Below are 26,941 nucleotides of genomic sequence, written 5' to 3'. Positions count from 1 at the left end.
TACAAGACGAACTACCAACTCTTTGAGCCACGAGGAAAAGTAACTATTGTGTTACTTTAGGAAAAAAAGTTTAACCATCTGAGGTCCAGGGTTGATTTGACCTCAGCATGTCTAATTGCCTTGTTTGGTATCATTCTTTTCAGCACAACCTCACATCTGAATTTACAGTTATGTTTTCATTAGTACAATTGATTAAAAAAAAAGAAAAAAAAAAAAGAACAACAACATGAAATCAGATATATTTTTTTACTGTAACAACAACAAAAAGCATGTTTCACAAATCATTTTCATAACATGAAATGCAAATAGAAATTGTAAATTTAATAAACCTATACATGAGTTTTGCAAATAAAAAAGGTACATGCAACTATTTACCTAAAAATGCAGGAAAGACTAAACTATTTACAGAACACTCTGATTCTGCATCAAATAAGATGCCACACAAATTATTTGTGCCACTCCAAAAAATTATTTCTCTCCACTGTAAGACAGAGGAGAACATCACAGGCCTGATACCTGCAGGCCTGACAGCCAGTGGTGTATCACTCCTCCTGTTTTCCACCTGGAGACAGCGTTTACACTGTAATCTGCCTTTGGTGGCTTTATGGCAGCAACTGTGACATTCGGCATCATTGTTCTGACACACAAAACAAAACCAACAGCTACACAACACACTAACTACATACTCCATACTAGAGCTGGGCAATAGAACGATAACGATATGTATCGCGATATAACTTTTACTCGATAGAGAAATTAAACTATCGCGATAGACCTCGCCGCTCTTGTCCTCTTAAAAAAAAAAAAAAAAAAAAAAAAGGTCAGCCAATCCAAATTAAGTAGCGCAGAGCCGAACCAATCACAGCCGCAGCGTCACGTCGCGTGACTTGTTACGTACAGCACAAGTGCCAAGCCGCACGTGTGTTTGTTTGGGAAGCAGCCAGCGGGTAATGGAGGAAATGAGTGTGCCAACTAGAAAAATCAACCGAGCGTGACCGAAGAGAAAACAGATAATGGTTCCAATGCCGGAGAGATTGTCGAACGGAAGAGCCATAGAAGTTCCGTAGGGTGAAGGTATTTCGGCTATTTCAAGTCTGACAAAAAACAGAGTAGTGTGCACTGTAAATTGTGCCGAAAGCAAGTCTGGAAAGACAATAAACTGGTGCATGCGTCACACTGTGCGCCACGTTATTGTTTCGGTGAAATGAATTTCTACAATACTGTTAATTCTACTCTCTGCAGTGTTTAAATGCTTACATATACACACAGTTACTGTCCGTCCACACATACGACTCGGTTCTGCTTCTATGCCCCAGCTTTGTTTACTTTTTCCCACCGAGGCTTCTAGACTTCTGATTGGCCAACATTTCTGCACGGTTAGGAATCTAGCGCCACCTGCTGCTTTGGCATGTTCATAGCAGCGTTTTCCTTCATTTCTCCCTTTATGTGTGGACAGGATTATTTTTTAAAACGAAAACGGAAAATCTCCGTTTTCAAAAATACCCGTGTACTTGTGGACGTAGCCTCAGTCTCTGACTGGAAGCACTAATTCGTCATTCGGCTTTTGTCAGACTAAAGTAACTATTAAAACTGTTTGAAAAGCTAAGCTATACAACAAGGAGAGATTGAGAATTTCCTTTTAGTTCTCAGTTTATTTGATATTGACAAAAGTTAGTTTTGTCTGTTCTTCTGTAAAATAAAGTAAGATTTATTTTTAGAATTAATATTTTGTTTCTAAGTGGAATTGACAATTTAGTCTGTTTCGTTTGTTCTATTTTGAAACTTAAACGCTTTAGCGGCTGCCTTTTGTATAGTTTGCAATATTTGCCTTTATTTATCTGAAAAAGTCTCATGTTTCTTTGGTACATCTACCCTGTTGAACTTATTATGGGAAATAAATATTTAAATAAAAACAAGCTGCTGATTATTTCACATTTTACTTGTGAGCAACGGCACATTTAAATCTTGCAAATATAGTTATTTGGCTTATATCGTGATAGATATCGTTATCGCCTGAAATGAAAAAAACATATCGTGATATGAAAAAATCTCATATCGCCCAGCTCTACTCCATACTATAGTGTCACAAATCTCTCACAAATCTCTCACAAATCTCTCACATCTCAAAACTCTCTCTCTCTCACCGCTGTCACTCCTAAAACTTTGGTCGTAAGCAGAGAGTGCTTACTAGCATAATAGAATAGTTTGTCAAAATTTGCCACCTACTTTTAAAATGAAACTAACCATAACCTCCTTCCTACCATGCTGTGTCTACCATTAGTTACCACGCTGACTTGTTCAACTTTGCGCTCTACACAGCTTGCTAAACTGTTAATCTTGTTAAAAGAGTACACCTCTATATGTGTATTTTTATGTGGCGAAACAAATGACTACCACGTCTGAATGCCTTCCCACATGTTTTACAATGATATGGTTTCTCACCTGTATGGATTTTCATGTGCTCTGTTAAATTACTTTTACGGCTGAACGTTTTCCCACATGTTTTACAATGATATGGTTTCTCACCTGTGTGCATTCTCATGTGCTTCTCTAGAGAACGATGTACAAACCTTTTCCCACATATTTTACAATGATATAGTTTCTCTCCTGTGTGGATTCTCATGTGCTTCACTACAGAATTCCTATGTACAAACTTTTTCCCACATGTTTTACAGGAAAACGGCTTCCCCCCTGTATGGATTCTATAATGCATATCCATTTCATAATTATATTTGTAGACTTCTCCACAAACATCACATTTTAAAGACTTTTTAGTTTTGTCAGACTTACACTGACTGTCTGGTGTAGGTTGGTATTCTACATTATTGTGACCTTTCTTCCCTGCTCCCTGATATTCTCTCACAGTTACATCAGAGCTGACACAGTTGAGATGGTCTCTTTTTGGTTCTGGTTCACTGTGGTCTTTTTCCTCAGCAGCAGTCAGCATAAAGGCATGAATCTCCTCCTTCAGTGCCAGCTGCTCTCCCTCCTGACTGCTACAAAGTTGCTCCTGTTCCTCTTTAATCTGTGGAGGTTCTGGTTCCCCCTGGTCCAGATTGGAGCTCATCTCCTGGTTCCACAGCTGCTGGTCAGCGACAACTTCCTCCTCCTTACAGACATGCTGCTGTGGGATGTCTGGAGGGGGAAAAGGAGACAATTAAAAGAAAAGTGAAGTGATAATAGAGAAAAAAAAATCATACTGACCAAATAGACAACACAAAAAAATAATTAAATTATGCTTGATATCTATGGCTGTTGGCTAGCTTAGCGTTAGCATGCTGTCTGCACAGGTGCTTGCACAGAGCCATAGTTGTGTTAGCAGCCGTTTTGTCCTGGATGCAGTTTCTACTTTACCATCATGGTCTCCTCCTTTTGTGCAATGAAAATAAATGTAATGGCATATGGCAAACTAAAATCAGCTGATTGTAGCACATGTGCAAGAGCAGTGGGAACAATAACCAGATAGACTAACAGACAGACTAACTATATGTTTACAGCAATGTCTGTAAACATATATTCAGTCACCCACTGGCGCTGAAAGGCTCTGCTTTCAGAATCAACTTTTCTCTCGACCATTGTGAGCAGCCAGCTTTGCAATAACAGAAGTTTGACTTGATTGACGCGGGAAGGTTCCCAGTTAGCCTAGCATTCAGCAAGGAGGCTGCAGCGCTGCATTATGGGACCTGTAGTTTGTATGTTATTAGCGCCTCATATCGCCGGGCCATGCATAACAATAATAGTATATCTATATAAAATGATCTCGCGGGCCGGATATAAATGTACGCCGGGCCGGATGTGGCCCGCGGGCCTTGACTTTGACACATGTGCTATAGGGGTTCCCACTTTTCTGGATTACTTACAGACACCTCTGTCTGCATAAAAACAGTGCTGGAACACACTGTGGTTACATACCCTCTGGAGCATCAGAGCAACAGTATTTTACTGCAGAAAGTAGTGTGTTGGCAAGAAAAAGGCAATTAACAATGGAAGATAGACAGAACATCATATAACTGAAAAATGTAGGTCTCTCCTACACTGCAAAAAAAGACCAGGTATCAGTGAGTACAGTTTCATTCAACATCAAAAGAAACAAACTCTGACTGCAAGAGGTCTGGCAGGCCCAAAGACACGACTGAATCAGAGGACAAGTTTCTGAGCGTTAACAGCTTGCGTGAATTACGGCTCACAGGGCAACAGATTCAAGCACAGCTTGAGATTTTCTGTTCATCATGCAGGATCTTTGTGGGCCGTTGATGAGAGGAAAGGATGGGTCACAGTGTGTGGCATCAACCCTCAAACATGGAGGAGGAAGTGTGATGGTCTGGGGCTGTTTGCTGGATCCAGGGTCGGTGACTTGTACAGATTGAGAGGCTTCCTGAACTAAAACAGCTACCACAGCATTCTGCAGCACCATGCGGTACCCTCTGGTATGCACCTAGTTGGTCAGCAAGATAATGAGCCAAAACACAAGCCCAGGGTGTGCCAGAACTACCTCAGAAAAAAAGAACAAGACGGTAAGCTTGAAAACACGGAGTGCTCAGCACAGTCGCCAGACTTAAACCCCACCGAGCTGGTTGGGGATGAACTGGACAGAAGAGTGAAAGCAAAGCAACTACAAGGTCCACATTTATGGGAACTTCTGCAACAGATATGGAAGAATATTTGATTTCTATTGGAGAAAGAATGTCACGGCTGTGTTCAGCTGCTATAGCTGCCAAAGGGGGCAACTTTGATGAGTCAAAATTTTAGAATACATTTTGGTCTATTAATTGATTCATGATTTCTTTTTTAACTCCAAGTGCTTATTTGTGCTCTGCTTTCATTTCAGAGTGCATTGAGACATTAAACTATGGATGTGCGATATGACCAAAATCTCATATCCCGATGTAAAACACCTCTTTTTTGCTTCTCATCTATAAACTCTCTCCATACTCTGTCACATGACTCTTGCGTAGGTGGTAGAAGAGGTTTGTCATGTTTGAGTCTGTGGTCTGGACCAGTTTGCACCATAATTTGCATAGTACAGTTTTCAGGTCCATGTCAGACTTTTCATAACTAAACCATGTCCCTGCTACAGAGGCAGCCCCTCATTTAGGAATAAGGTCCTGGATTTGTTTAGACTGATCCTTCTGTTTGAGCTACCATGTGGTGACTGTAAGCACCATTTAAAGTTACCTCAAATAAAAACATGAAGTAATTTGTTTCATGCATATTCTGAATTGTGATGTTTGAAAATAATGTATTTTGTCATAATTTCAGTTTATTTTGAATCTCAACAGGATCTTCACCTTTATTTTGAAAGGTTTATGTCAGGGGTAGGGCTGAACGATTATGGAAAATAATCTAATTGCGATTTTTTGCCCCAATATTGCGATTGCGATGCGATATGCGATTATTTTTTAAGGTCTTTGTCTTCTGTATTATTAAACAAAGACAAGCAATACATCATATAGTATGGCCAATACTATATTACATTAATTTTAAACTGTTCTTTCCTGGAAGACAGACCTCTGTTATGATGACATGAGGTGATGCATGAATTGATGACTGACATTTTTATTTAACTTCTTCAATCACAACAGTATATTTGAACATACACAATAGTTTATTTTTAGCTTACAAACATCTGAGCATAAAGTGCTGACAAGGAACCCTGGTGTAAACATTAAAATGAAAGTCAGTACAATGTGCAGATTGCAGAAATATACATAAAAAAAAATCAGTGGCTTTACCACACTCAGTTTTTCGACATCTGTGAACTACTAGACAGTCATTCAATTAAAAAATAATATTAAATAAATAAAACTAATAAATAAAATATACACACATCTTACTGATCTCTGCAGTCAGTAACATTACACATAAAGTGCAAACATAATAGCAATTGTATAAACACACACACAAACACGCCTTTAAAGTTTAAAGGCGTGAAATTGGACGGTCTAGCCTTCTGATTAGCTAATCAGAAGGCTAGTTCTGATTAGCGTCACCGCTGTCTCGGTGGAGTTTAATAAACTCGGCCGTCTGCTTCTTGCTATCTAAAATATAACCAGACACTGGTGTAAATTCTCGACTGTCTCATACTTCTGTTTAATAAGTTTTCTGTTTGACGTTTAGTCAGCTGTGTGAAAACCAAGGAGGAACCCACCCGGGGGATTAATAAAGTTTTATTTTATCTAATCTAATAACTTTAATCTCAGCCAAACCGATTTACTCACGAACAAACAAAACACTGAAAAAAGCCCAACGATAACATTTTTAGGTTGTCTAAGTGACTTATATATCACGTTTAACCCGAGCAGCGAAACTCCGCGGTGATCTGAAAATGATGTGCCGGGAGTTGTGCCGTTCTCGGCCGCATCAGTAACCCTCGAGCTCCCGGCTAGCTGTCGAGCTGGTGGGTAGCAGACGCCTCTGAAAACGTCGAAGCACTTTTGCAAATATGGGATATCTTGATAAACCGAGCAGATATTTGATGTTTACACAACTACTTTCTCGCCTGAAAATATGTTAAAAGTTTATTTTGTGACCCAGAAAGATTAGTATGAGTAATTTTAAAACTTAGTAGCGGCCGCCATTGCTGGAAACTGGAGTTTGGCTGGGCCGCGCTATGAATTCTGGGATATGGTAGTAATTTGGACAGCCTTATAATCGCAGTATAATCGCAGCCTTTGCGGTTAGAAAATTGCACTTGATCATGTCGCGATATTATCGCAAATGCGATATATCGTTCAGCCCTAGTCAGGGGTGTCCAAACTTCTTTCACTGAGGGCCACAAACATAAAAATATAGGAGGGGCTGGGCCACTTACTAGAAATGAGGTATATAACCTTAACTTTACTGTATTAAAGTTAGAAAAATCACTTAAAAGTGGTCAAATGTGTGTTATATTGTTGAATATAATTAAAGACAAAACTGCCTTCATCACAGCTTTCCATAAATGGATCTTTATTGATTTATTCAGAAAAAGCTTTGGTACCTCATTCTCAGAACAGCAGCCTCAGATTTCTTCTTAGACAGAAGATTTACAGCACAGAGAAAAAACAATAAAGGGGAAAATGGGACGGGCACATTTCAAGTTTATTATTTAAGTTATTAGGCTTAGCAAAACATCTATTAACGTCCGTTTGAAATGATTATCAACATTAACAGACTGAACTGGACTTAATAACAGGAGTCCATATAATTTTAGTAAATTATTCTGGTGAGTATCAGCTGCGCTGGGTATGTAAATCGGGCCATCCTGCTGCTGATTGCCACTCGTGCCATAAATCCAGACAAATGTCACTTGATCAAGGAGCAGATCTGCATCAGATGGTGTGTACACACAGCAGTGTGTACTCTGTGTGTTAACAAGAAAAACGCATATAAGAAAGTGGTGCGCAAAAGCAGGGTAGTGACAGAATTGATGCGCATTATTGATATTTGAAGCATGTGTACCTGCACATTAACACACGGGTACTGTGGAATATATTTTTTACTCACCTAAAGTGCTCGTGCTCTCGTCCACTCCCCGCAAAAAAAATAGCAGCTGTGCGGTGTCTGTGGCATCGGTGCTCTCATCGAATGCGATGGAGTAAAAATCAAAAGCACAGCTTTATCAGACAGTTGCAGTTTAATGTTGGCTGACAAGTCTTCAATGCATCGCATAACTGGATTTCTGGACATGCTGACGTTGTTGAATCCTGCACTTTTTCCGGGCACATTATTTCGGTGACTTTAACAAGGCCGTGTTTTACGAGGTCTCCAACTGAAAAAGGCTTGCCATGTCTTGCGATGAGTTGGGCGACCTCATAGCTGGCTATTGTAGCCTCTTTCTGGACCTTTTGAGCCTGAAAAAATACTGTTGCTGACCCCGTAGGAGAGCTACCTGTAGTGGCGGCACTCCGTCTCTATTTCACTCTTCTGTACCACCTTTAGGAGTCAGTCCAGCAATATGCATTTGAAACGCGAGCAAGTCCAGGTACTTTTCTTGCAAAAAATATGTTTATTGAAACTTTTAATTTACATGGCAAGACTCGGTCAAAAAACTGTGTTGCTTCCAGCTTATCCGACTCCCCAACTACGTAATTACAGTGTGCCGGAAGCCCAAAATACTAAAAAGCGCATTAGAATGTTGCACTTCTATATTCTATACATTTAACAAACAGTATTTTAAAATCAACTAGAATTATATTCTTAACATCAAACATATATATTTCTCCTCTAATCATTTTACCAGTACCAATAAAATTAACCTTTAATTGGCTCTTACACTACCCTTTGCTTTAATTTCTGCTCTCGCTCAGCACCAGTATAGGATGCATAGGCCTGATGTTTGGTTTCATAATGACGTCGTACATTATACTCTTTCATAATTGCCACAGTTTCAGTGCAGATCAAACAAACACACTTCCCCTTGAATTCTTTGAAGAAATATTCACTCTCCCACCGTGTCTGAAATTTTCTGCACTCACTTTCTACCTTTCACTTCTTTGGTACTGCCATGTTTAGTAACTTGGGGTAAATTTCTTCTGTGATTGTCCTTTTTGGTGGAGCAACTGCCTTGATCAACAGCAGCTCCCCCTGGTGTTAAAACTAAGAAGTGCAATACACTCAAGCAAAAGTTGAAGTGCGGGCCATATTCTATTCTATTTATAAAATTACACCACAAAACAAGCACTTGTATCAAGCCAGCCTCCAATTCAAGACTTGCAGAACGATATACGATAGAAACGATATAAATTTGGCCAACGATAGAGATATTGACTAAATTGCTCTACCGCGATAGCGGATGTTGATGATGTCATCAAGCTGCGCCTGTTTTGGTCGAAAGCATCACAGCGGCTACAACCATTATCGTCTGCAAATTATGCCTGGCGACAGTCATAGCAAAGAGATGAAGCACTTTTGAAATATGGGGAAAGCCAAAAGCTGCACTTCCGTAACATTGACTCATTAATGTCGAATTCTCTCGCAGCTGCTCTATTCCCATGTTGTTGCAGTATATTAATACAGTGGTTTTATTTATATATGTTTATATATAAATATACTGTATATGCTGGCCCCTAGAGACTAGGCACGTACAAACTCCAAAACACATTTCTAGCGTTAACTGAACTTCCAAAACAGAGCTACCTAGATCACTTAAATTACACAATTGAAAGCACATGTGTATTGTTTGTGTATTTATACACAAGCACTTATATATATTCAAATAATTAAAAAAAAAAAGTTCATTTGCCTGTTACTACCATAAGATAAGATAAAATAACTCTTTATTGGCATTGCACAGTCATACATTGTACAGTAGTACAATGAAATTGGAAAAACTGTCCTACGTCGGCACTACATATAACACAACACAACACGATATGACACATCACAATGCAACAAACAACACAACACAGTATATTAACTTAGTATAAAAAGAAGAATAAGTGTATGTGTATTGCACACTGTTATTATTGCACATTAATTATTATTGCACCTTGTTATAAATATAAATATTATTGTTATTGTTTCAAACATTGTTACCTCCCCCCTAAAAAAGTCCAGGGAGGTAGCCAGTCAGGTCAGCTATTTACATTGATCAGGGCTAATGCCCTGTTGTAAAAGCTGTCCTTGAGTCTATTTGTTTGAGACCTCAGCAGCCTGAACCTCCTGCCAGACGGCAGCAGCTTAAACACCCGGTGTCCTGGGTGTGTGCAGTCCCATAGGATGCTGCATGCCCTCTTGAGACAGCGAGTGCTGTACAGGTCCTTCAGGGAGGGAAGAGGATGTCCAATGATTTTTTGGGCCATATTGATGACCCTCTGGAGTGCCTTTCTGTGTGCTGTGGTGCAGCTGGAGAACCACACACCGATGCAATATGTCAGCACACTTTCAATGGAGCAGCGGTAGAAGACGGTCAGCAGCTCCTTCTTCAGGTCCATTTTTCTGAGGATTTTCAGAAAGTGGAGACGCTGTTGGGCCTTCTTTAAGACCGCAGAGGTGTTAGAGCTCCATTGGAGGTCTGTGTCTATGTGCACACCCAGAAACTTGAAGCTGGAGACCGTTTCCACGCACTCCCCGTTGATGCTGACAGGCTGCAGCTCGGACTTCCTCCTTCTGAAGTCAACTACCAGTTCTTTTGTTTTGGTGGTATTGAGGTCCAGGTTGTTGACTGCACACCAATCTGACAGCCTCTGAACTTCAGCTCTGTACGCCGTCTCATCTCCCCCTGAGATGAGCCCCACCACGGTGGTATCATCTGCAAATATGATGACTGTGTTGTCTGGGTGGGAACTAACACAGTCATGTGTGTACAGAGTGTACAGTAGGGGACTCAGTACACAGCCTTGTGGAGAGCCAGTGTTGAGGCTGAGGGCTGAGGAAAGATGAGGCCCCACTCTAACTCTCTGTACACGGTCTGAGAGGAAGTCTCTGATCCAGCGGCAGGTGGTGGACGGAAGTCCAATTTCCAGCAGTTTAACTATTAGTCTGTCCGGGAGTATCGTATTGAAAGCAGAGCTAAAGTCAACAAAGAGCAGCCTGGCGTAACGGCCCTGCACTTCCAGGTGAGAGATGGTGGTGTGGAGTGTTGTAGCGATGGCATCTTCAGTTGATCTGTTAGCTCTGTATGCAAACTGGAGCGGGTCGAGTGTGGGTGGCAAGCAGGACATGATGTGACGTCGGACCAGTTTCTCGAAGCACTTCATTATAACAGGTGTTAGAGCAACTGGTCGGTAAACGTTGAGGCTGCTAATGTTAGTATGCTTTGGCAGTGGGACAATTGTGGCTGACTTTAGGCACGGCGGGATGCAGGACTGGGACAGTGAAGTGTTGAAAATCTTAGTGAAGATGAGGAAAGAACAAGAAGGAGAGCTGAAAGACTCTTTTAGGACCTTTGCGGTTACCCCATCTGGTCCGGTGGCCTTCCTGGGGTTCACTGCCCTCAGTGTGCGCCTCACCTCATATTCCTGCACTATGAGGCTTGGGCTGCTGCTGCTGTCCAATGTTTTTGCTGCTGTTGCCTCTTTCCCTTCACCTCAAAGCGTGCAAAGAAGTGGTTCAGCTACCACACACCAAATCGGGTCGTTGGTACTTCTTGGCTTGTGTAGCCACTAGGTAACAAAAGCTCAACACTGCGCCTAGCATCCTGGAGGACTTCTGTTGCATTTTGTATGCGCTTCGGAGCTTGTACGCGTCGTTCACTTCAAAGATCCAGCTCTAAGAGCCGTTTCGTTCGCCACCGACACATCACTAGTGGCACTGGTTGCTTGCTTAACACCTCCATATGGAGATGCTTTGCGGAATACAGATTTGAAGTTGGACTTCAGTGTCTCCGAGTGACTTCTTGCGATCCAAGAATGGGGTGAAGCCGTCCTTCTTCGACATATCTCACCACTAAGTATCTCGCTCGGTGGAGCCTACAGTGCAGTTTTTCTCTGTCGTTCACTGTAGTTCCCAATATAATTTTTTATTTATTTTTATCTGTCAAAAGTGGCATATAAATTAGGGGTGCAACAAACGATTATTTTGATATGGACTACTCACCGACTATTTCTGCGATTAGTCGACTAATCAGATCATGCATCCATTGGCCATACAACGTACAGCTTATTGCACCACCATGCATCTGCTCTTATATAACTATCATTAGCTTACAGCTTTAAATGTTTAAGGTATGTGCTAACTAACAATAAAGACAAGATGATAGTTTATTAAATTTTAATGAAATTTGCAGATTGTTTCGGTGAAGTTTAATAAACTCCTTGCTATCCAAACTATAACAGGATACCGTAGCCTATATTATACAGTATATTCTCGAGCATCTCATACTACTGATAATCAGTTGTCTGCTTGACCTTTATTCAGCTGTGTAAAAACTATAACTTTGATCTCAGCCAAACCGATTTACTCAGGAACAAATAAAATACTGAAAAAAGCCAAACAATAACATTTTGAAGTTATCTAAGTGACTTATAAATCATGTGTAACCTGAGTAGCGAAAGACGGCGGGGGGTTTGAAAACGTGTGAAAAGTGGAATATAAATACATTTTGCTTACTTACGTCTCCAAAAAGCCTTCACAATAATAAATGTCCCGCAGAGCTGTGATTAGGATCCTCCATCAGAGTGACACTCACCTGTCCTGTGCAGCTTTATTTCGGGTTTCCAGGTGATATCCATCAGTCTGCGCTGACGGTCGATCTCTTGCTCGTACCGGACGATCGTTTTTTCAAACTCCAAGAATATTTGCTCAGCAGCAGCAGTTAGTCGCTCGTTGATAAACTCTCTCAGATACTGAACTGAAGGCATTGTTAGTGCGGCAGCTCACACACTCAATACAGCAGTCTCTGTGATCAGACACACACGCGTGGGACGGTGTTGATGCCTTTGTTTGTTTACTTCCGCCTGTGTCACGTGGTGAGGTTCCGGTAGAGCGCGAGTGTTCTTCTTCTTCTGTATAGGGTTTATTGGCGGTTGGCAAAAAGCAAAATGGTGCATTACCGCCACCAACTGGTGTGGAGTGAGGCCCGAAATGACAAAAATAAAATAAAATAAAATAAAATAAAATAAAATAAAATAAAATAAAATAAAATAAAATAAAATAAAATAAAATAAAATAACCCTGATGAAATGGGTCTGCCTTAAAAACCGAAATACAGCCTGATAACTGTCACTTATAAAGCTCACGTGAAATAAATCAATCAAGTCAAACTTCACTTTCATATCGTCCAGCTTTTTGATCAGTTGTCTCCTTTTAATATTATACTTCTGTCAATGCAATAAAACATGTTCTGTTGTTTCCTGTTCCCTACTGCATTCACACTCCCATGTACAGTGTTTACCTATTAAAAATAATGTGCTATGATCCAGGTGATTGATATATGCATTTTTTTTCTCTGCCCGTTCTGTTGGTTTTTGTCTTTTGCCCTTCTCCCCCGTCCCTCTTCTCAGCTGTTTCTCTTTCCCTCTTTCTTTCTCCCCTTCTTTCCCCCAGTCAAGTCTGTCCCGTATTCAGTAAGTGAAAATAAAATAAACAATAAAAGGTGAATCAAATGGACCATTACGGCAAGGCTGGGATGGTCAGTTTGGTAAAGTAAATCCGTTGGGCATCTTTCTTTGCCTTTAGACAACAATTCTGATGGCAAAAGAGCCAAACGGGACAGGCCAAAGAAAAATAAAATAATAATAATAATAATAATAATAATAATGTGCTATTTAAACCAGTGTGTACGAATCTCCGTCGAGATATAATCGTCTCCTCTCTCCTATTTCATCCTGTACTTCTCATTCCCCCCACTTTCCTTTGGATTTTGTACAACCACTGCCCTTTCCTCTCTTCCTCCCATTGCTTTTGCCACCTTTCCTTCATTTTGTATCGTATTCTACTCTTGAGCTCCGTCCTACTCACACTAATAACCATATCTACCATCGGTCTCCTTGTTGCGACTTTTGCTGTCCTATCTGCCATTTCATTTCTTTTAACTCCACGATGCGCTGGTACCCATAAGAATGTGACTACAAGCCCCATCATAATAAGTCTGAATAATGTCAGGTCTGCAGTCTGAGTGACTGTCTTGCAGGCTGGCCAGTGATGAGCTCGAGTCTGAACATATCACAGACCTTAGTGGTTTCGTTTCCTCAATCCACTGGATAGCTAACAATATGGAAACCATTTCACCTGTGTACACTGATAAATCGTCACTGATCCTTTTCCCACCTTGATATTAAATTCAGGAACTATAAATGCTATCCCACTTTGGTTGGCTGTATTCTTTGATGCATCTGTGTAGATTTTGACATAACTATAATACTGATTAAAATATTCTTGTGCTGTATGTGAATTTAAGATAAAACCCTTCTCCTTGTTCTTTTTTTTAACAATGTGAAATCTACCACTGCATCAGGGAGCATCCATGGTGGTATTGTAGGCAGTGGCACTGTTTGACTTGTGTTTATCTTGTCCAGAGTAAGGTCAGCTGCTTTCTGTCCCACTCTCCACCCAAAGCTCTTCAATTCCATTTTCTCTTTTTCCCAGCATGTATGGAAAACAGTTTTTGCCGGATGGTCTTGACCATGTCCTTGTAAACTTGCCCTTCTTATTTGTAATGGCATTTCCCTCATTTCTACCTGTAGTGCTGCTGCAGATGTTGTTTTGAATGCACCTGAGCAAAGTCTTAACGCTTGATATTGGATACTATTTAACTTATGAAGACTTGTTCTGGCAGCAGAATTAAATACTATACACCCATAATCCAATACAGAAAGGGCAATCTGGGGAAAAGGAGGATGGAATTTGTCGGCTGCGGTTGTCGGAGCCTGTCATTAGAATGAAAGTTATTGGCCATGTTTGCATAGCCCTTTTTAAAATGATGCTTTCATGACATTATTGTATGTTGGGTGGTGGTTAGGGCTATCTAGACTGACAAGTAAGACATTGAATGTCACCTCTCCGGTGGGGAGGGGGCCTGAGATTGTCTAAATTGGAATCTGTTCTATACCAAATGCAGAAAAATTGTTTTAAGAAAGCAATTAAGTTCATTTTCCAAAAAATATAATTGTTTGCTTGAAGGACACCAGGAGAGATGAGTCCTCCGTCACAGATGGTGTGGTCAGTGAAGATGGTCGCCTGCAGGTTCAAGCTCATTGCGTCTCCAACCCACATCCACTGCCACTGTACTTAAGGGAAGTTATAGACTTTCTTCTGCACTTAAATTTGGATCACCTCGATCCATGATAGTCATTCAGGCTGTAATGCCTGGACTGGAAACAAGCCATCCTTAAAATATTACAACATTCCAGCTCCTTTGTTGGAATGCAAAACAAATGTGTTGTTTAAATCAGAGACTTCACTTGTGACAGAACAACAAATATTTTATTTTTATTATATAAGTAATGTAAGTATAAAACAAAGTTGTTGAAGGCCTAAACTTTTCAGAATAATTAAATCTGAGACTTTGTTTCATTGTAAGATTATAACAGTGATGGCAAATTGTTTGTTGTTCAGCAGAACAGTGTCCAGTATGTTGGCTGTTGTACTTTGTTGTGTTTGAAAATAAAAGTTGGGCTGATTTTAACATCATTACAAAAAGTGTTGTTAATTATTTTTAATCATATTCAGGTTACCACAAATTGTTTTTTTTTCATTTAGTTGAACTTAAAATGTTTGTAAGTAGGTAAACAATTAGTATTGTACAGTCAGAAATATCAAATTATTCTTAATACTGCAGACTTGCAATGAATAAGTTGTCCTAACAGTCATCTTAAGCAAGCTATACTTAGTGTTTTTGAGGCAACAAGTTTACATAGTTTTGTTGAGTTCTGGGAACTAAAGAGGCTTTACAGTGTACTCAAAATGGGTAAGTTGGCCTAGCTTAATCATCTTAAGTCAAACATTACTCAATCTTTTTGAGGCAACGAGTTTACATAGATTAGTTGAGTTCTGTGAACTAATTAGATTTTACAGTGTGGGGGGAACATTTCACCTGGAACAACTCTGACTGTCACAGGTACTGACTGACCAATAAGTATTTATCTGTATTATATCCCTATACTATGTATAGTGCAGTGTTAATTTCAATACGTTATCGTGGCTCAAGTGTTGGCAGTTCGTTTTGTAATCGGAAGGTTGCCGGTTTGAGCCCTGGCTCCGACAGTCTCTGTTGTTGTGTCCTTGGGCAAGACATTTCACCTGTTGCCTACTGGTCAAAAAACAAAGATGAAAAAGAGCCTAACGATACTTCAAAGCCATTGCCTCAGTTGTTCTACTGTAGAAACATATGCAAGCAGAAATGAAGGTTAGGCTACAGTGGTGCAAGCCTGACTGCTCATCAGTGCCTTTGTTTCTTGTTACAAGAACAGTTTCCTTCCTCATACTGCTCATAACCGTTACATGCTTACACTGATTTGTATTCTAATATCGGCATCACGGGCATCGGTAAAAAAAAAAAAAAAAAATTACTCGTGCTCATGCTGCCCCGACATCATGCCAGCTCATATCGGGAATGGCATAGGCACCGATGGGTTTTCTATCGCCCATTTGCTGGGAGTAAGTACGCCCTTCGTTTGCGAGGTGCGCCTGCTGCTTGCTGCGCAGGGTGGAGAGGGCGGGGTGGCGGGGGATTCTCTGGCTGGCTGGAGCAGCATCTAATAACCAATTCGCAAAATAAAACAAAATTAAAAAAAAAAAAAACACGAAAACACCAGACATCATGATACAGACTTATAATTTGCACCGATGTTTTTTCGCGCTCACTTTTCGTAAACTTTATTGTCATCTCCGCTACATACAGTCCAGTATATAGAGACACGAGACGACGAGGCTACAGTTACAGCAGTGCAAGTAAACAAACCATAAATATAAGAAGAGTAAGAAAATAAATATACACTTTAGGATTCGGGGTAAAGGGATCAATAACAATTTAAAATTAATAATTTACAGTTTGATGATTTAAAGTCTCACACAAAACCCGTCGAAAGGGGAGGGGGGCCTGCTTCTTCCAAATAGAGCACATTTCATTCATAATGTTGTAAATCCAAGCCCATTATCTATTCATGATTTGAACCTGGGTTGTGCGAAATTCCAGAAATAAACCTTAGACAAAGCGAATCTGTGAACTAAGGTGTAGGTCTATTAGGTTATGTTGTCGTAATCCTCGGGTTGGGGGGTGGGTGTTCATACTGGAGTGCAAAATTAAAACCAATGGAAGATGGACAAGAGAAAAAAAGAGGAGGAGAAATGAGCAAAAGATACAGGTAAGCAGATGTGTCATTGGATAATGGCAGGTCATCCTGAAACAATCAGAATCAGAATCAGAATACTTTATTAATCCCTAAGGAAATTATGTGTGTTACAGTTGCTCCAAGAAGAAATGGTAAAAATAGTAACAGTAACAGACTAAACTCCAAACAATACATTATGTTACAGATTTTATACATTCAAGAAATATCACTAATATATACAGATCACTCAATTATAAATATCAAGGATTAACAGAGGTGATTATAAATAAATATCAAGAAAATTGATGAGAATATTCCGGAGTAGAAAAGAGCGTGTGTTAAGCACAATATTAATTAGTCATTGTCATTTCTCTCTTGGTAGTCATTTGCATAGTATGCATAATCTCTTTCTCTTCATGCATGTGTGTGTTTCCTGGTGAAATTCAGTATGGTTCCAACAAGTTTTATGTTGATGCACAATCCATAATATGTTTTATGTGTGTGTGTGTGTGTGTGTGTGTGTGGGGGGGGGGGGGGGGGGGGCAGAGGGAGTGTTCGCCCAGGGCGCCAAACAGGCTAGGACCACCACTGCACTAAAATAAAAGTAATGTCCATATCTCTATCCCTGAAAAGTTCAAAAAATTGAAGTTTCAGAACCCCTCTATCATCTTTTTCGCTCTTGCTAGGGCTTTCAACACTAACACGGCATCATAATGGTTAACATGATTAAACATTTTTTATGTAATCAACCCATCTGGAGCACAGAATGGAGAAACTTTGAACAAACTGTCCGTAATGCAGTGACAGAGACATTTGAAGGATTTTGAGTCATTCTGTGCTCCAAATGGGTTGATTGAGTTAAAAATTTTAATCGTGTTAATCATGATGACAGCGTTTACAGAATTTCCAGCAGCTGGTGCAGCTCAACCATCATCGCTCTGGACAATGACACACAGTTAAAGGCTAATAACACATTCATGTATGTTTTGTTGTCCAGATGCTCCAAAGGTTCCCTCAGTGATGAGGACGGCTCCTGGTGACATCATTAAGGGCAGTTTAGTGTCTCTGACCTGCAGCAGTGAAGCTAACCCATTACCTAAGTATTCCTGGTACAGGAAGGCTCAAATACTGGTCAGTAAAGAAAAACAGCTGTTCTTCCAGTCCATCCAACCCTCTGATTCTGGAGAATATTACTGTACAGCTGAAAATGTGCTGGGAAGGAGGATATCTGAATATATCTTCATTAATGTAAAATGTGAGTAAAGAATTATTTATGTAAATGCAAAATAAAAAGAAGTCCATATGATGCCCACCTTCTTCATACTTGCCATTATTAACATTGAGTTTCAAGTTTTATTTGTCATATGAAGGTGGCACATTGCACATTATAATCGGCAAAATAGCAGATAAAGTAATTAAGGCAAAAATAAAAGAAAATGTATATAAATAAAGAAAAAATATAAAAATATAACAACAGCAGAATAAATAAATAGAAATCACTTAAACTAGTGTAAAAATACTTTGAGCAGTTCAGTAGCCTGATGGCTTGTGGTTAGAAACTGTCCCTGAATCTGCTGATGTGGGTGTGGATGCTCCTGTACCTCCTGGCAGGAGCATGAACAGTGTGTGGCTGGGATCAGAGTCGACCTGGAGGGCCTTCCTGTCTGTAGAGGTCCTGGATGGCTGATAGTTCAGTCCTGGTCATGCATTAGGACACACTGAGCAGTAATAGCTCGTGAAGAAGCAGTTAAAAAATAATACAATTTACAATTTTATTTGAATGTTTTAAAGGGGTTTATCACAATACCTTGCCCCACGTCCTGCAACACACAATCTACCTAAAATTTGTGATGGTCCAAAGACCTCCATTGTGTTAATGACATCTTCTGGTATGATAGTGGAGAGAGATTCAGTCAATCTGACTTGTAGCAGTGATGCTAACCCAGCAGCTAAACACACCTGGTACAAGGAGAACAAAACCCTCATCTATCTATCTATCTATCTATCTATCTATCTATCTATCTATCTATCTATCTATCTATCTAAGACTGGCTACGGTTGTCAGCCACCTCCTGTACATGGATGACATCAAGCTGTATGCCAAGAGTGAACGAGACATCGATTCACTGATCCACACTACCAGGATATAAGGCAACGACATCGGGATGTCATTTGGACTGGAGAAGTGTAGTCGAATAATAACAAAGAGAGGGAAGGTAGTCAGAACTGAGGGGATCGAACTACCAGAAAGCAACATTGCAGACATAGAGGCCAGTTACAAGTACCTGGTGATCCCACAGGCAAATGGGAACCATGAAGAGGCCGCTAGGAAAGCTGCAACCACCAAGTACCTGCAGAGGGCCAGGCAAATCCTGAGGAGTTAGCTGAACGGTAAGAACAAGATTTACTAGTCCCTAAGGACCCCAAAGCGCTTTACACATTCAGTCATCCACCCATTCACACACACATTCACACACTGGTGATGGCAAGCTACATTGTAGCCACAGCCACCCTGGGGTGCGAGCTTGAAGGATAACACCGCCCGCAGGGGCGAGCTGGGTGTTTTTTTTTGTTTTTTTTTTAATATATATAGATACATTTCCCAGATGCTCCAAAGCTTCCCTCTGTGTCAGTGAGTCCCTCTGCTGAGATAGTGGAGGGCAGTTCAGTGACTCTGACCTGTAGCAGTGACGCTAACCCAGCAGCTACATACACCTGGTACAAGAATCAAACACAACTTAGTAAAGAACCACAGCTCTCCTTCAGCACCATCCAGCCCTCTGACTCTGAAGAGTACCACTGTACAACTGAGAACAAGCTGGGAACATCAACACCTGAATACATCTCTCTTGATGTGAAATGTGAGTGTAACTAAATGTATACAGTTTTGTTTTATACCCTTACAAATACATCTATCTTTTGTAATGTTTTCCCCACTTTCCCTCCCTTTAGAGATTTATGTATTACTGTCAAGAATACTACATCAATTATCCCAAAAGTTGGGACATGTTTTTAAAAAGGAGTTTATATTCATATTGTCTGTTGAAACCCTAAGCAAAAATCACTATTATGTTTTTGGACATAACTATTTTAATCCAATATGATAGGAGTAATGTAGTAGTTCTATTGCAGAGAATTAAACTTGCACTGGATTCTGCACAGGTAGATATGCAAAATACAATAAAATAGACACACCACCCTGCACATATAGCAGAAGAATTTACACTAAACGAGTACACGCATCTAAATATAGTAACTTAGCATTCACCTTGACGGTTAGCTCCGTCACACACAGCTTTCATCAGTTGACTTCAAAAATATGTTTTCCAAGAGTTCATCCTTAAAATCACTCCATTACTGGTGTCCTACAAAACAACAAGTATAACATGAGCTTAGAAATGGCAGTGACTGTGTTTACCAATACCAAGGTGATGTTCAAGCTGCTAGCTACACTAACAAGTCATTTACCAGATGCGCTCAGCGTGGTGACATGACAGCCACATGGACACACCAAGCTGCTCTGCTAGCTTAGCTAAATAATGCTACATGTCAAAGTAAACAAAAGAAAATAATGTGATGCTGGTGGACATTACATTACATACTAGCAGAATTTAGTTATTTAGTATTGTTTTAAATCACCTGCTCCACTCACCGTCTTGCTTTTTTTCACCCTCACCTTTGCAGCCATCTGTCATTGTACTTTTCACTCTGCCAATGCTGTAATTTCAAGTTTGTCTATTCCCGAGGGCACTCTACTGTCCTTGGGCCCAAAGCAGTTACCTGTCTTGCCTGGTCGTGAACAGTGCCTCCGCGTGCACTGCTTAGCACTTTTTTCTTACTGCAAGAAGTTCCTGGATCCAAACTAACTGGTGTTGATTTTGAATATTCTCCTGCAGGCAAGACATGTTCACTTGGTTAACTGTGGATTCTAAATTGGCTGAAAATGTGGATTTGAGATAATTGCCTGTCTCGCTATTTGTTATGAGCAGTGTTGGGACTAACGCGTTATTAAATAACGCGTTACAGTAACTACGTTATTATTGTGGTAACGAGGACGGTAACTAGTTATTATGCCAAAATCAGGAACGCGTTAGTCGTTACTGGGATTTAGATAGGGTCGTTACTCGTTACTTCGTGTGGTGGTTGTCGCGGAGCTTCCACAGATTCAGTAACATTAGCAAGTGGTGGAGGCCAGCAGGTGGATGAAGGAAAGGGGACGCAGAAGGAAAAGAGACCCGAGGCGGCCGCAGGTCCAAGTGTGAACTGAACTTCAGGTAAGAAGTTATGACCTGCAGTCTCTCTGGGTCAGATATGAGCCAAGTTTAGGTGGAGTTTATTTTTGTTATTCTGACTTTTTCCGTACTGCGTGCTAGCTAGCATGACGGAGTTTCTATACAGCTGGGTGGTGCTATGATGTTAACGATGTTAAACTTTATTTTGTTCATAAGTTATTAGAGTTGCCAACCGTCCCGTCTGGTATTCAGAGAAAATATTACGCCTTTCTTATTGAGGTGAAAAGGAACAGTTTGTCCCGTAATTCAGCTACAATGAAAAAGGCACAAAGCTGGAGTTATTCTGTGTCTTTGCTGCACAGCTGCCTCTTCTTCTCTCATTCTCCTCCCTCCCTCTCCCGTTTCTACTTCAGTCATGAAAACTGATCAATGATCAGCTGATGGGCTTTTCTCTCTTGTTTGTTTATCGCTCACTTTGCGCAGAAAGAGGAAACCAGCGGATGTCGCGCTAAACAACAGCAGCACGTTTAAGCTTGATCAGCTATTGTTAGAATTTATTTAATATTAATTTCTAGTATCAGCTGATGTTTGCTGGAGCCACAGCTGCAAAAAAGCTGGTGGTCATGATATGGTTTGGTTATCTGGTGAGAGGGAAACATGAAGATGAAACCAGGAGATGTCCTTACTGGATCATCAGAGCTGAACAGGTGATGGAGAAACAGGTTTACCTTTTAGGTGACATGAATGAGTTGAAGGGAAGTTATGAACTGTTTCTGAGAGACAAATAACACCAGGATCCTTTTCTATGTAGCTGACAGCTGGTAACTGTGCAGGGGCGGATCTAGCAAAGTGTGGCCAGGGGGGCATGTAGGGCATTAACAGGGAAAGGGGGGCACAAAGAAATACTTTTCTTTCTTATTCTCATTTAAAATGTCTAGCTTTTAAAAAATAATTATCTGAATCTTACAACAAACGATTGATAGATTGATGCATATATACCATCAAAACAGTGAACATCACTGTCACAACAGTGTTTATTTTCATTCAAAGGCTTTATGATTTTTCCTATAATGGTGGAGTCAAAATGCCCGGGCCAATTTTCTGTCCCAGTCCAGCCCTGTATGCAGCTCATCTGCAGTCTGGTGTTGCCTACATCTTCCTATTCAGAAGGCAGAATTTCCGAGTTCTGAGTACAGTCGAAAGCACCACGACTGCAGTTTTTGTGTTGGATGTAAAAGGCGCACATGACACTGTGACGTAGGCTAGAATCATGGCGGCGGTCAACAACGGTCCAGGCGTGGGATTTCTCTCCTGGAAATATGCACATTATCTTTTCCTTTCTATTGGTAGGTGGCACAGTGCACTGTGGCAAGTAAGCAAGCTAGAAGACTGGCAAAGTTATGGAAGCAACACATTAACAAGAGAATTCTGAGTAAAACCAAAGTTACTTTCCCTAGTAACTAGTTACTTTGAAAGTAACGAGTAACTTGAAGTAACTGAGTTACTTTTGAGAGAAGTAACTAGTAATGTAACTAAGTTACTATTTTAAAGTAACTTACCCAACACTGGTTATGAGACACACTGGCAAACTTTTCATTGTGTATCCTGCCTCTCACTGTGGCTGGGAGAGGCTCTAGTCCCCTTATTTCTTAGTTGGAGAACTGCAATACTAATCAAGTGCAACATTCATTACTGTAGCCATTTTGACAGGAGCCACTGTCCCGTCCACATCTGCCTGTCCACAAAGATCTCGTTTTTCTCTTGAAATCAAGATGAGACTTGACACTACTGTAGATTAACTACCCCACCTTGTGGTACAAATTTGCAATTACATGGAATCACATCTTCATCATGCAAACTCAAAAACCTCAACTGGCTATTTGAATACATGCAATACATTCAGTGAGGGTACACTGTGAATTATTTGTTCATCAACTTGTCTCTAATGCCACCAGCGACACTTGTGTTGAGCTTTGTCCATGTTTTCTAGGTTGCTAACATTCTCCTAGTGGCACCACTATGAAAGTTTTAAAATTCCTTTTTTTCCTTTTCTAAAAGATGAATTGTGATGCCACTGGAACATGAAGTCATAATATGGATGAGGACAGTGACTGCTGTACTAAAATCATTCAAATTCACTGAGCAGCTGCTATGGCATTAAACAAATTAATAACATGCTAATACCTCCTTGTGTTTTCTTTCCCAGATGCTCCAAAGCTTCCCTCTGTGTCAGTGAGTCCCTCTGCTGAGATAGTGGAGGGCAGTTCAGTGACTCTGACCTGTAGCAGTGATGCTAACCCACAGCTAATTACACCTGGTATAAGGAGGATGAAGACTCACCTAAAGCATCCGGACAGAGCTTCACCATCACTGACTTCAGATCTGAGCACAGTGGGAGTTATTTTTGTGAAGTGCAGAACACCAGAGGACGTCACAACTCCACCTTAAAGCTGAAGGCTGTAGCAGGTAAGTTAGACCAGCCATGTTGATTAAGCTCATACCACATCCATCACCTGGTTGTGTTTTTCTAATAATGGCCAGTTCTTGTTAAATTCCTGTGTGGGGTGAGAAGATGTTGATGTTGATTGTCTCAGTGTAATAAAATGCATGTAGCTGTCTCATGAAATGCTCTGTTTATGATTTTAAAATGGGAATTATATCTAAGAGCTTCCACAGCAGTCAATGGTTTATCCTCAGTAATTAAAATTAGCTTAGATTAAGTTCTATGAATAGTGGAATACAGATGCTGTAATGGATTTATCCTGCTGATATTTATATATAACACACTAGTTGGAGATAAATTCTGAATTTCCACGCCCCCAAACACACCACTTCCAGTTCTTATTTATACATATTTGAGCCCCCAGTTCTACAAGCTGTTCATTCTCGTTTTCGTGCCCCACACTCCCTCCCTTTTTTCAATTCTTTTACTTCTTTCACTTTACTTCTCATTAGTACACGTGGATCTGCCAGGCCCAGGAGCCATCGCCAAGGCCCAAACCACAGTTCAATTCATGTTTAAGTTATTCGTCTTTATCTACTAAAAAAACACTGTCAAACCTAAAATGAGGACGTGGGATCAGCTAATGAATGACTTCTAATAGGTTTAATAATTGCATTTGATCACTTTTTTTTAGGAACATGGACAATGGCATCTCTTATGGTTCCTGCTAGTCTCCTCATTATTCTTCTGGCTCTCGTACTCATCTCTCATCCTGTGGTTCATGTGAGTGCATCTTTAGTGTCAATTATTCTGTGGTCTAAAATTTGTTCATCTTAACTTTGAGTTTTGTTCTTTTGTTTGTCTTTTAAAATGGATTTTAATGAATGAACATGACAGAGCCTCCAAGCAGCAGATTCCTGAGCCTGTAGAGACACCAGATAACAGTGAAGAGGTGAGACTCTAAGTAAGAATACATACATATTGTGTGGAAGTGTGGGGAAACACATATAAAAATACAACTAATCCATTAGTCACAGTACAGAAACGAGCACTGCGTATAATTCACAAGGCTGGTTATCTAGATCATACTCACAAATTCTTTCTTCAGGCAAAGTTACTTAAATTCCAGGATCTGGTTAATTACAATACATCCATAATTTTGTATAAAGCTTTTACTAAACTTTTACCGGCAAATTTACAAACTAGATTTGAAATTCGAGAAAAGGTTTATAATGTTAGAGGATTTGGAGAATTCAAATTACCCAGAACTCGAACAACCCGTAAAGGTTTTTGTGTGTCTGTATGTGGTGTGAAAATCTGGAACAGTCTGAGTTTACAACTGAAACAATGCAAAAATATTCATAGATTTAAATTTCTCTACAAACAGTTGGTCTGGTCACAGTATACTCAATGATGGTTTTTTAGTGTGCTCTGTAATGTCTGTTCTCTTACCATTGCTGGTATGGATTCAAAAAAATAAAAAAAAAAGACTGTGCGTATGTATGTACATATATGTACATGTGTGTGTAGATATATATGTATGTATATGTATGTGTGTATGTGTGTGTTTGTTACTTGTAGTTATTACTGCCTGTTACCTGTGGTAATGTAATTTATAATTTATATATTCTGTATTCAGTTATGAAGGCTCTAATTGTTGGTTGCGAGCTGCAGTTTAGATGCTTGTATGCTGTTGATGGGACTGTATGCAATAATGGGCGTAGCTGCGGGAAGTATATTGTTTTGTTTTGTTTTTTTGTTTTTTTGTTGATGAGTGAGTATAGGGGTGGGATTTAATAAGTTTTCTTTGTCCCACTCCTTTTTCAGGCTATTTTTGTTTTTTGTTTTGTGCATTTTATGTTCAATATAGGTATTTGTTGTGCCTGGAAATGAACAAATAAATGAATGAATGAAAAAAAAGAAAACACTTTCAAAGTGACTGCTGCAATCTCTACTTTCCAGCTTGTCTTAAAGTAATAACTGATTGGGCAGTAACTGTTTATTACTTTTCAATCTCACAGCAAACCATGCTCTTCTTTGTGTTTCATTTTAAATGCGTTTTCTCTTACATTTAGTCCAGGATAACCAAACGCACTGGAAAACACATGAACTAAACAGGTAGCCTGGCTAGAGAAACAGAGGGTTTACATACACATGGAATGGTGAGGGGAGGCAAAACATATGGGGAACACAAATTAGACACAAAGAGATGGACAAAGCTAAACTATTCACACTGAACATGGGACGGAAGACTGTCACAATAAAACAGGAAACCATGAGACGTAGACTGACATGAGCCTGACAAAGGAGTGGAGGAAGGGCAGAGGAGAGAGGGAGCGAGGAAACACAAAGGAGAGAGGACGAGATCAAAATATAAACAGGCCCAGTTACTCACTCAGACAACCAAAACCATAAATACTGAATAAGCTCAAGAATATAAGCAAACTAAACTAGCAAATAAAAGATACACAGGACGTAAAACAAGGCTCCAAAACACATAAAAACCAAAACACTGGGTCAACGACCCAGGTACGCTAACATGAACAGGAAATAAACCAACAATAACTGTAATGTGCAATATGTCTCTCTGCTTCAGAAAAATCAAAATAGTAAAATTTCCTTATAAGTTGTACTTACCTTAAGTTCTCTCTGTATATAATCCATGCGTGTAAAATAGTTATGTTTCTAATGTCTGCAGCTATGGCCAACATTACCATTTTTCCATGGTAATGACATTGTCTATGCTAGTGTCCACTTTTCCCAACATCAGGCAGATCATGTTCACACCCAAATTAGACCATCTCTGACCAAAAGTCACAGGAAGGAAAAGGAGGAAGAAGCAGAGATGCTCACATTTAGGAGTGCAGGGTGAGTTCCTTCTCACACAACATCTATCTGACTAAAAGTAGATTTATTTTGTTGTTTTTTTAAATAATGTTTGTCTTTTTTTGATCACTGGTCAACATACATATTACATCAATATCATACCTACAGAAACCAAGAAGCAGCAGCAGATCCAGCTCCTCTGTACGATACAAACCCGACTTGGAAAGCCAAGTCGTAAGCTAATTTTTCCATGGTAATGTTTTAATATCTTTTTAAAAAGAGATAAGTGTGAATATAATGCACGCATGCACAGTGCTTAACACATTTATTAGACCATCTATCATAAAAACAAAAAGAAACAAATCATGCAGAAATCTGCCAAAAACTAACTAAAACATATATTATTATTGATTAGGCAGCTGTGGCGTAAACCTTACATTGGGTAGTGATCTAATAAATGGTTTTTGTATTATATTTTTACTGGTAAGTTTGTCCAGAAATACGCTTACATCATAATTTTAAAGACAATTTTAAAATCTGACTGACACTTTTTTTTTTCTTGTGTCTCTTCTACCCGTCTGCCTGCAGATATCACAACAAATTAATTTGGAGTTGAGCAACATCAATCACCAACTTCCTGGATAATCATACCAATCATTGTTTCTGCTTGAGTAACCAGAACCTTAAAACCCACATCTCTGTGATGTGCTGACCACCCCCTCAATTTCCATACATTATAGATATTTCTG

General features: G+C 39.9%; 1 protein-coding gene across 1 annotated transcript; it reads right to left on the bottom strand.

The window, feature by feature from the left end:
- Positions 1-731: 731 nt before the first annotated feature.
- Positions 732-12,371, bottom strand: LOC146667461 (uncharacterized). The gene is made up of 2 exons (XM_085409147.1): positions 12,110-12,371; positions 732-3,135 (listed from the first exon to the last, which is right to left on the bottom strand). The coding sequence occupies exons 1-2, from the start codon at positions 12,279-12,281 to the stop codon at positions 2,357-2,359; spliced, it is 951 nt and encodes a 316-aa protein (XP_085265273.1). The 5' UTR covers positions 12,282-12,371; the 3' UTR covers positions 732-2,356.
- Between the last annotated feature and the right edge of the window lie 14,570 nt (positions 12,372-26,941).

This window comes from Rhamphochromis longiceps, linkage group LG6 (genome assembly GCF_057381845.1).
Source record: "Rhamphochromis longiceps isolate RC_006_pf linkage group LG6, R_longiceps_female_GT1.1, whole genome shotgun sequence".
NCBI classification, from domain to species: domain Eukaryota; kingdom Metazoa; phylum Chordata; class Actinopteri; order Cichliformes; family Cichlidae; genus Rhamphochromis; species Rhamphochromis longiceps.
The sequence above is the reverse complement of the archived record's forward strand: the minus strand, read 5'-3'. Positions and strand labels throughout refer to the sequence as shown.

Excerpts from the sequence above, each read along its gene's own strand:
- LOC146667461 (XM_085409147.1), bottom strand. The coding sequence starts at position 12,281 with ATGCCTTCAGTTCAGTATCTGAGAGAGTTTATCAACGAGCGACTAACT. Across the intron at positions 3,136-12,109 it reads AATAAAGCTGCACAGGACAG|ACATCCCACAGCAGCATGTC; the intron begins GTGAGTGTCACT and ends TTCCCCCTCCAG.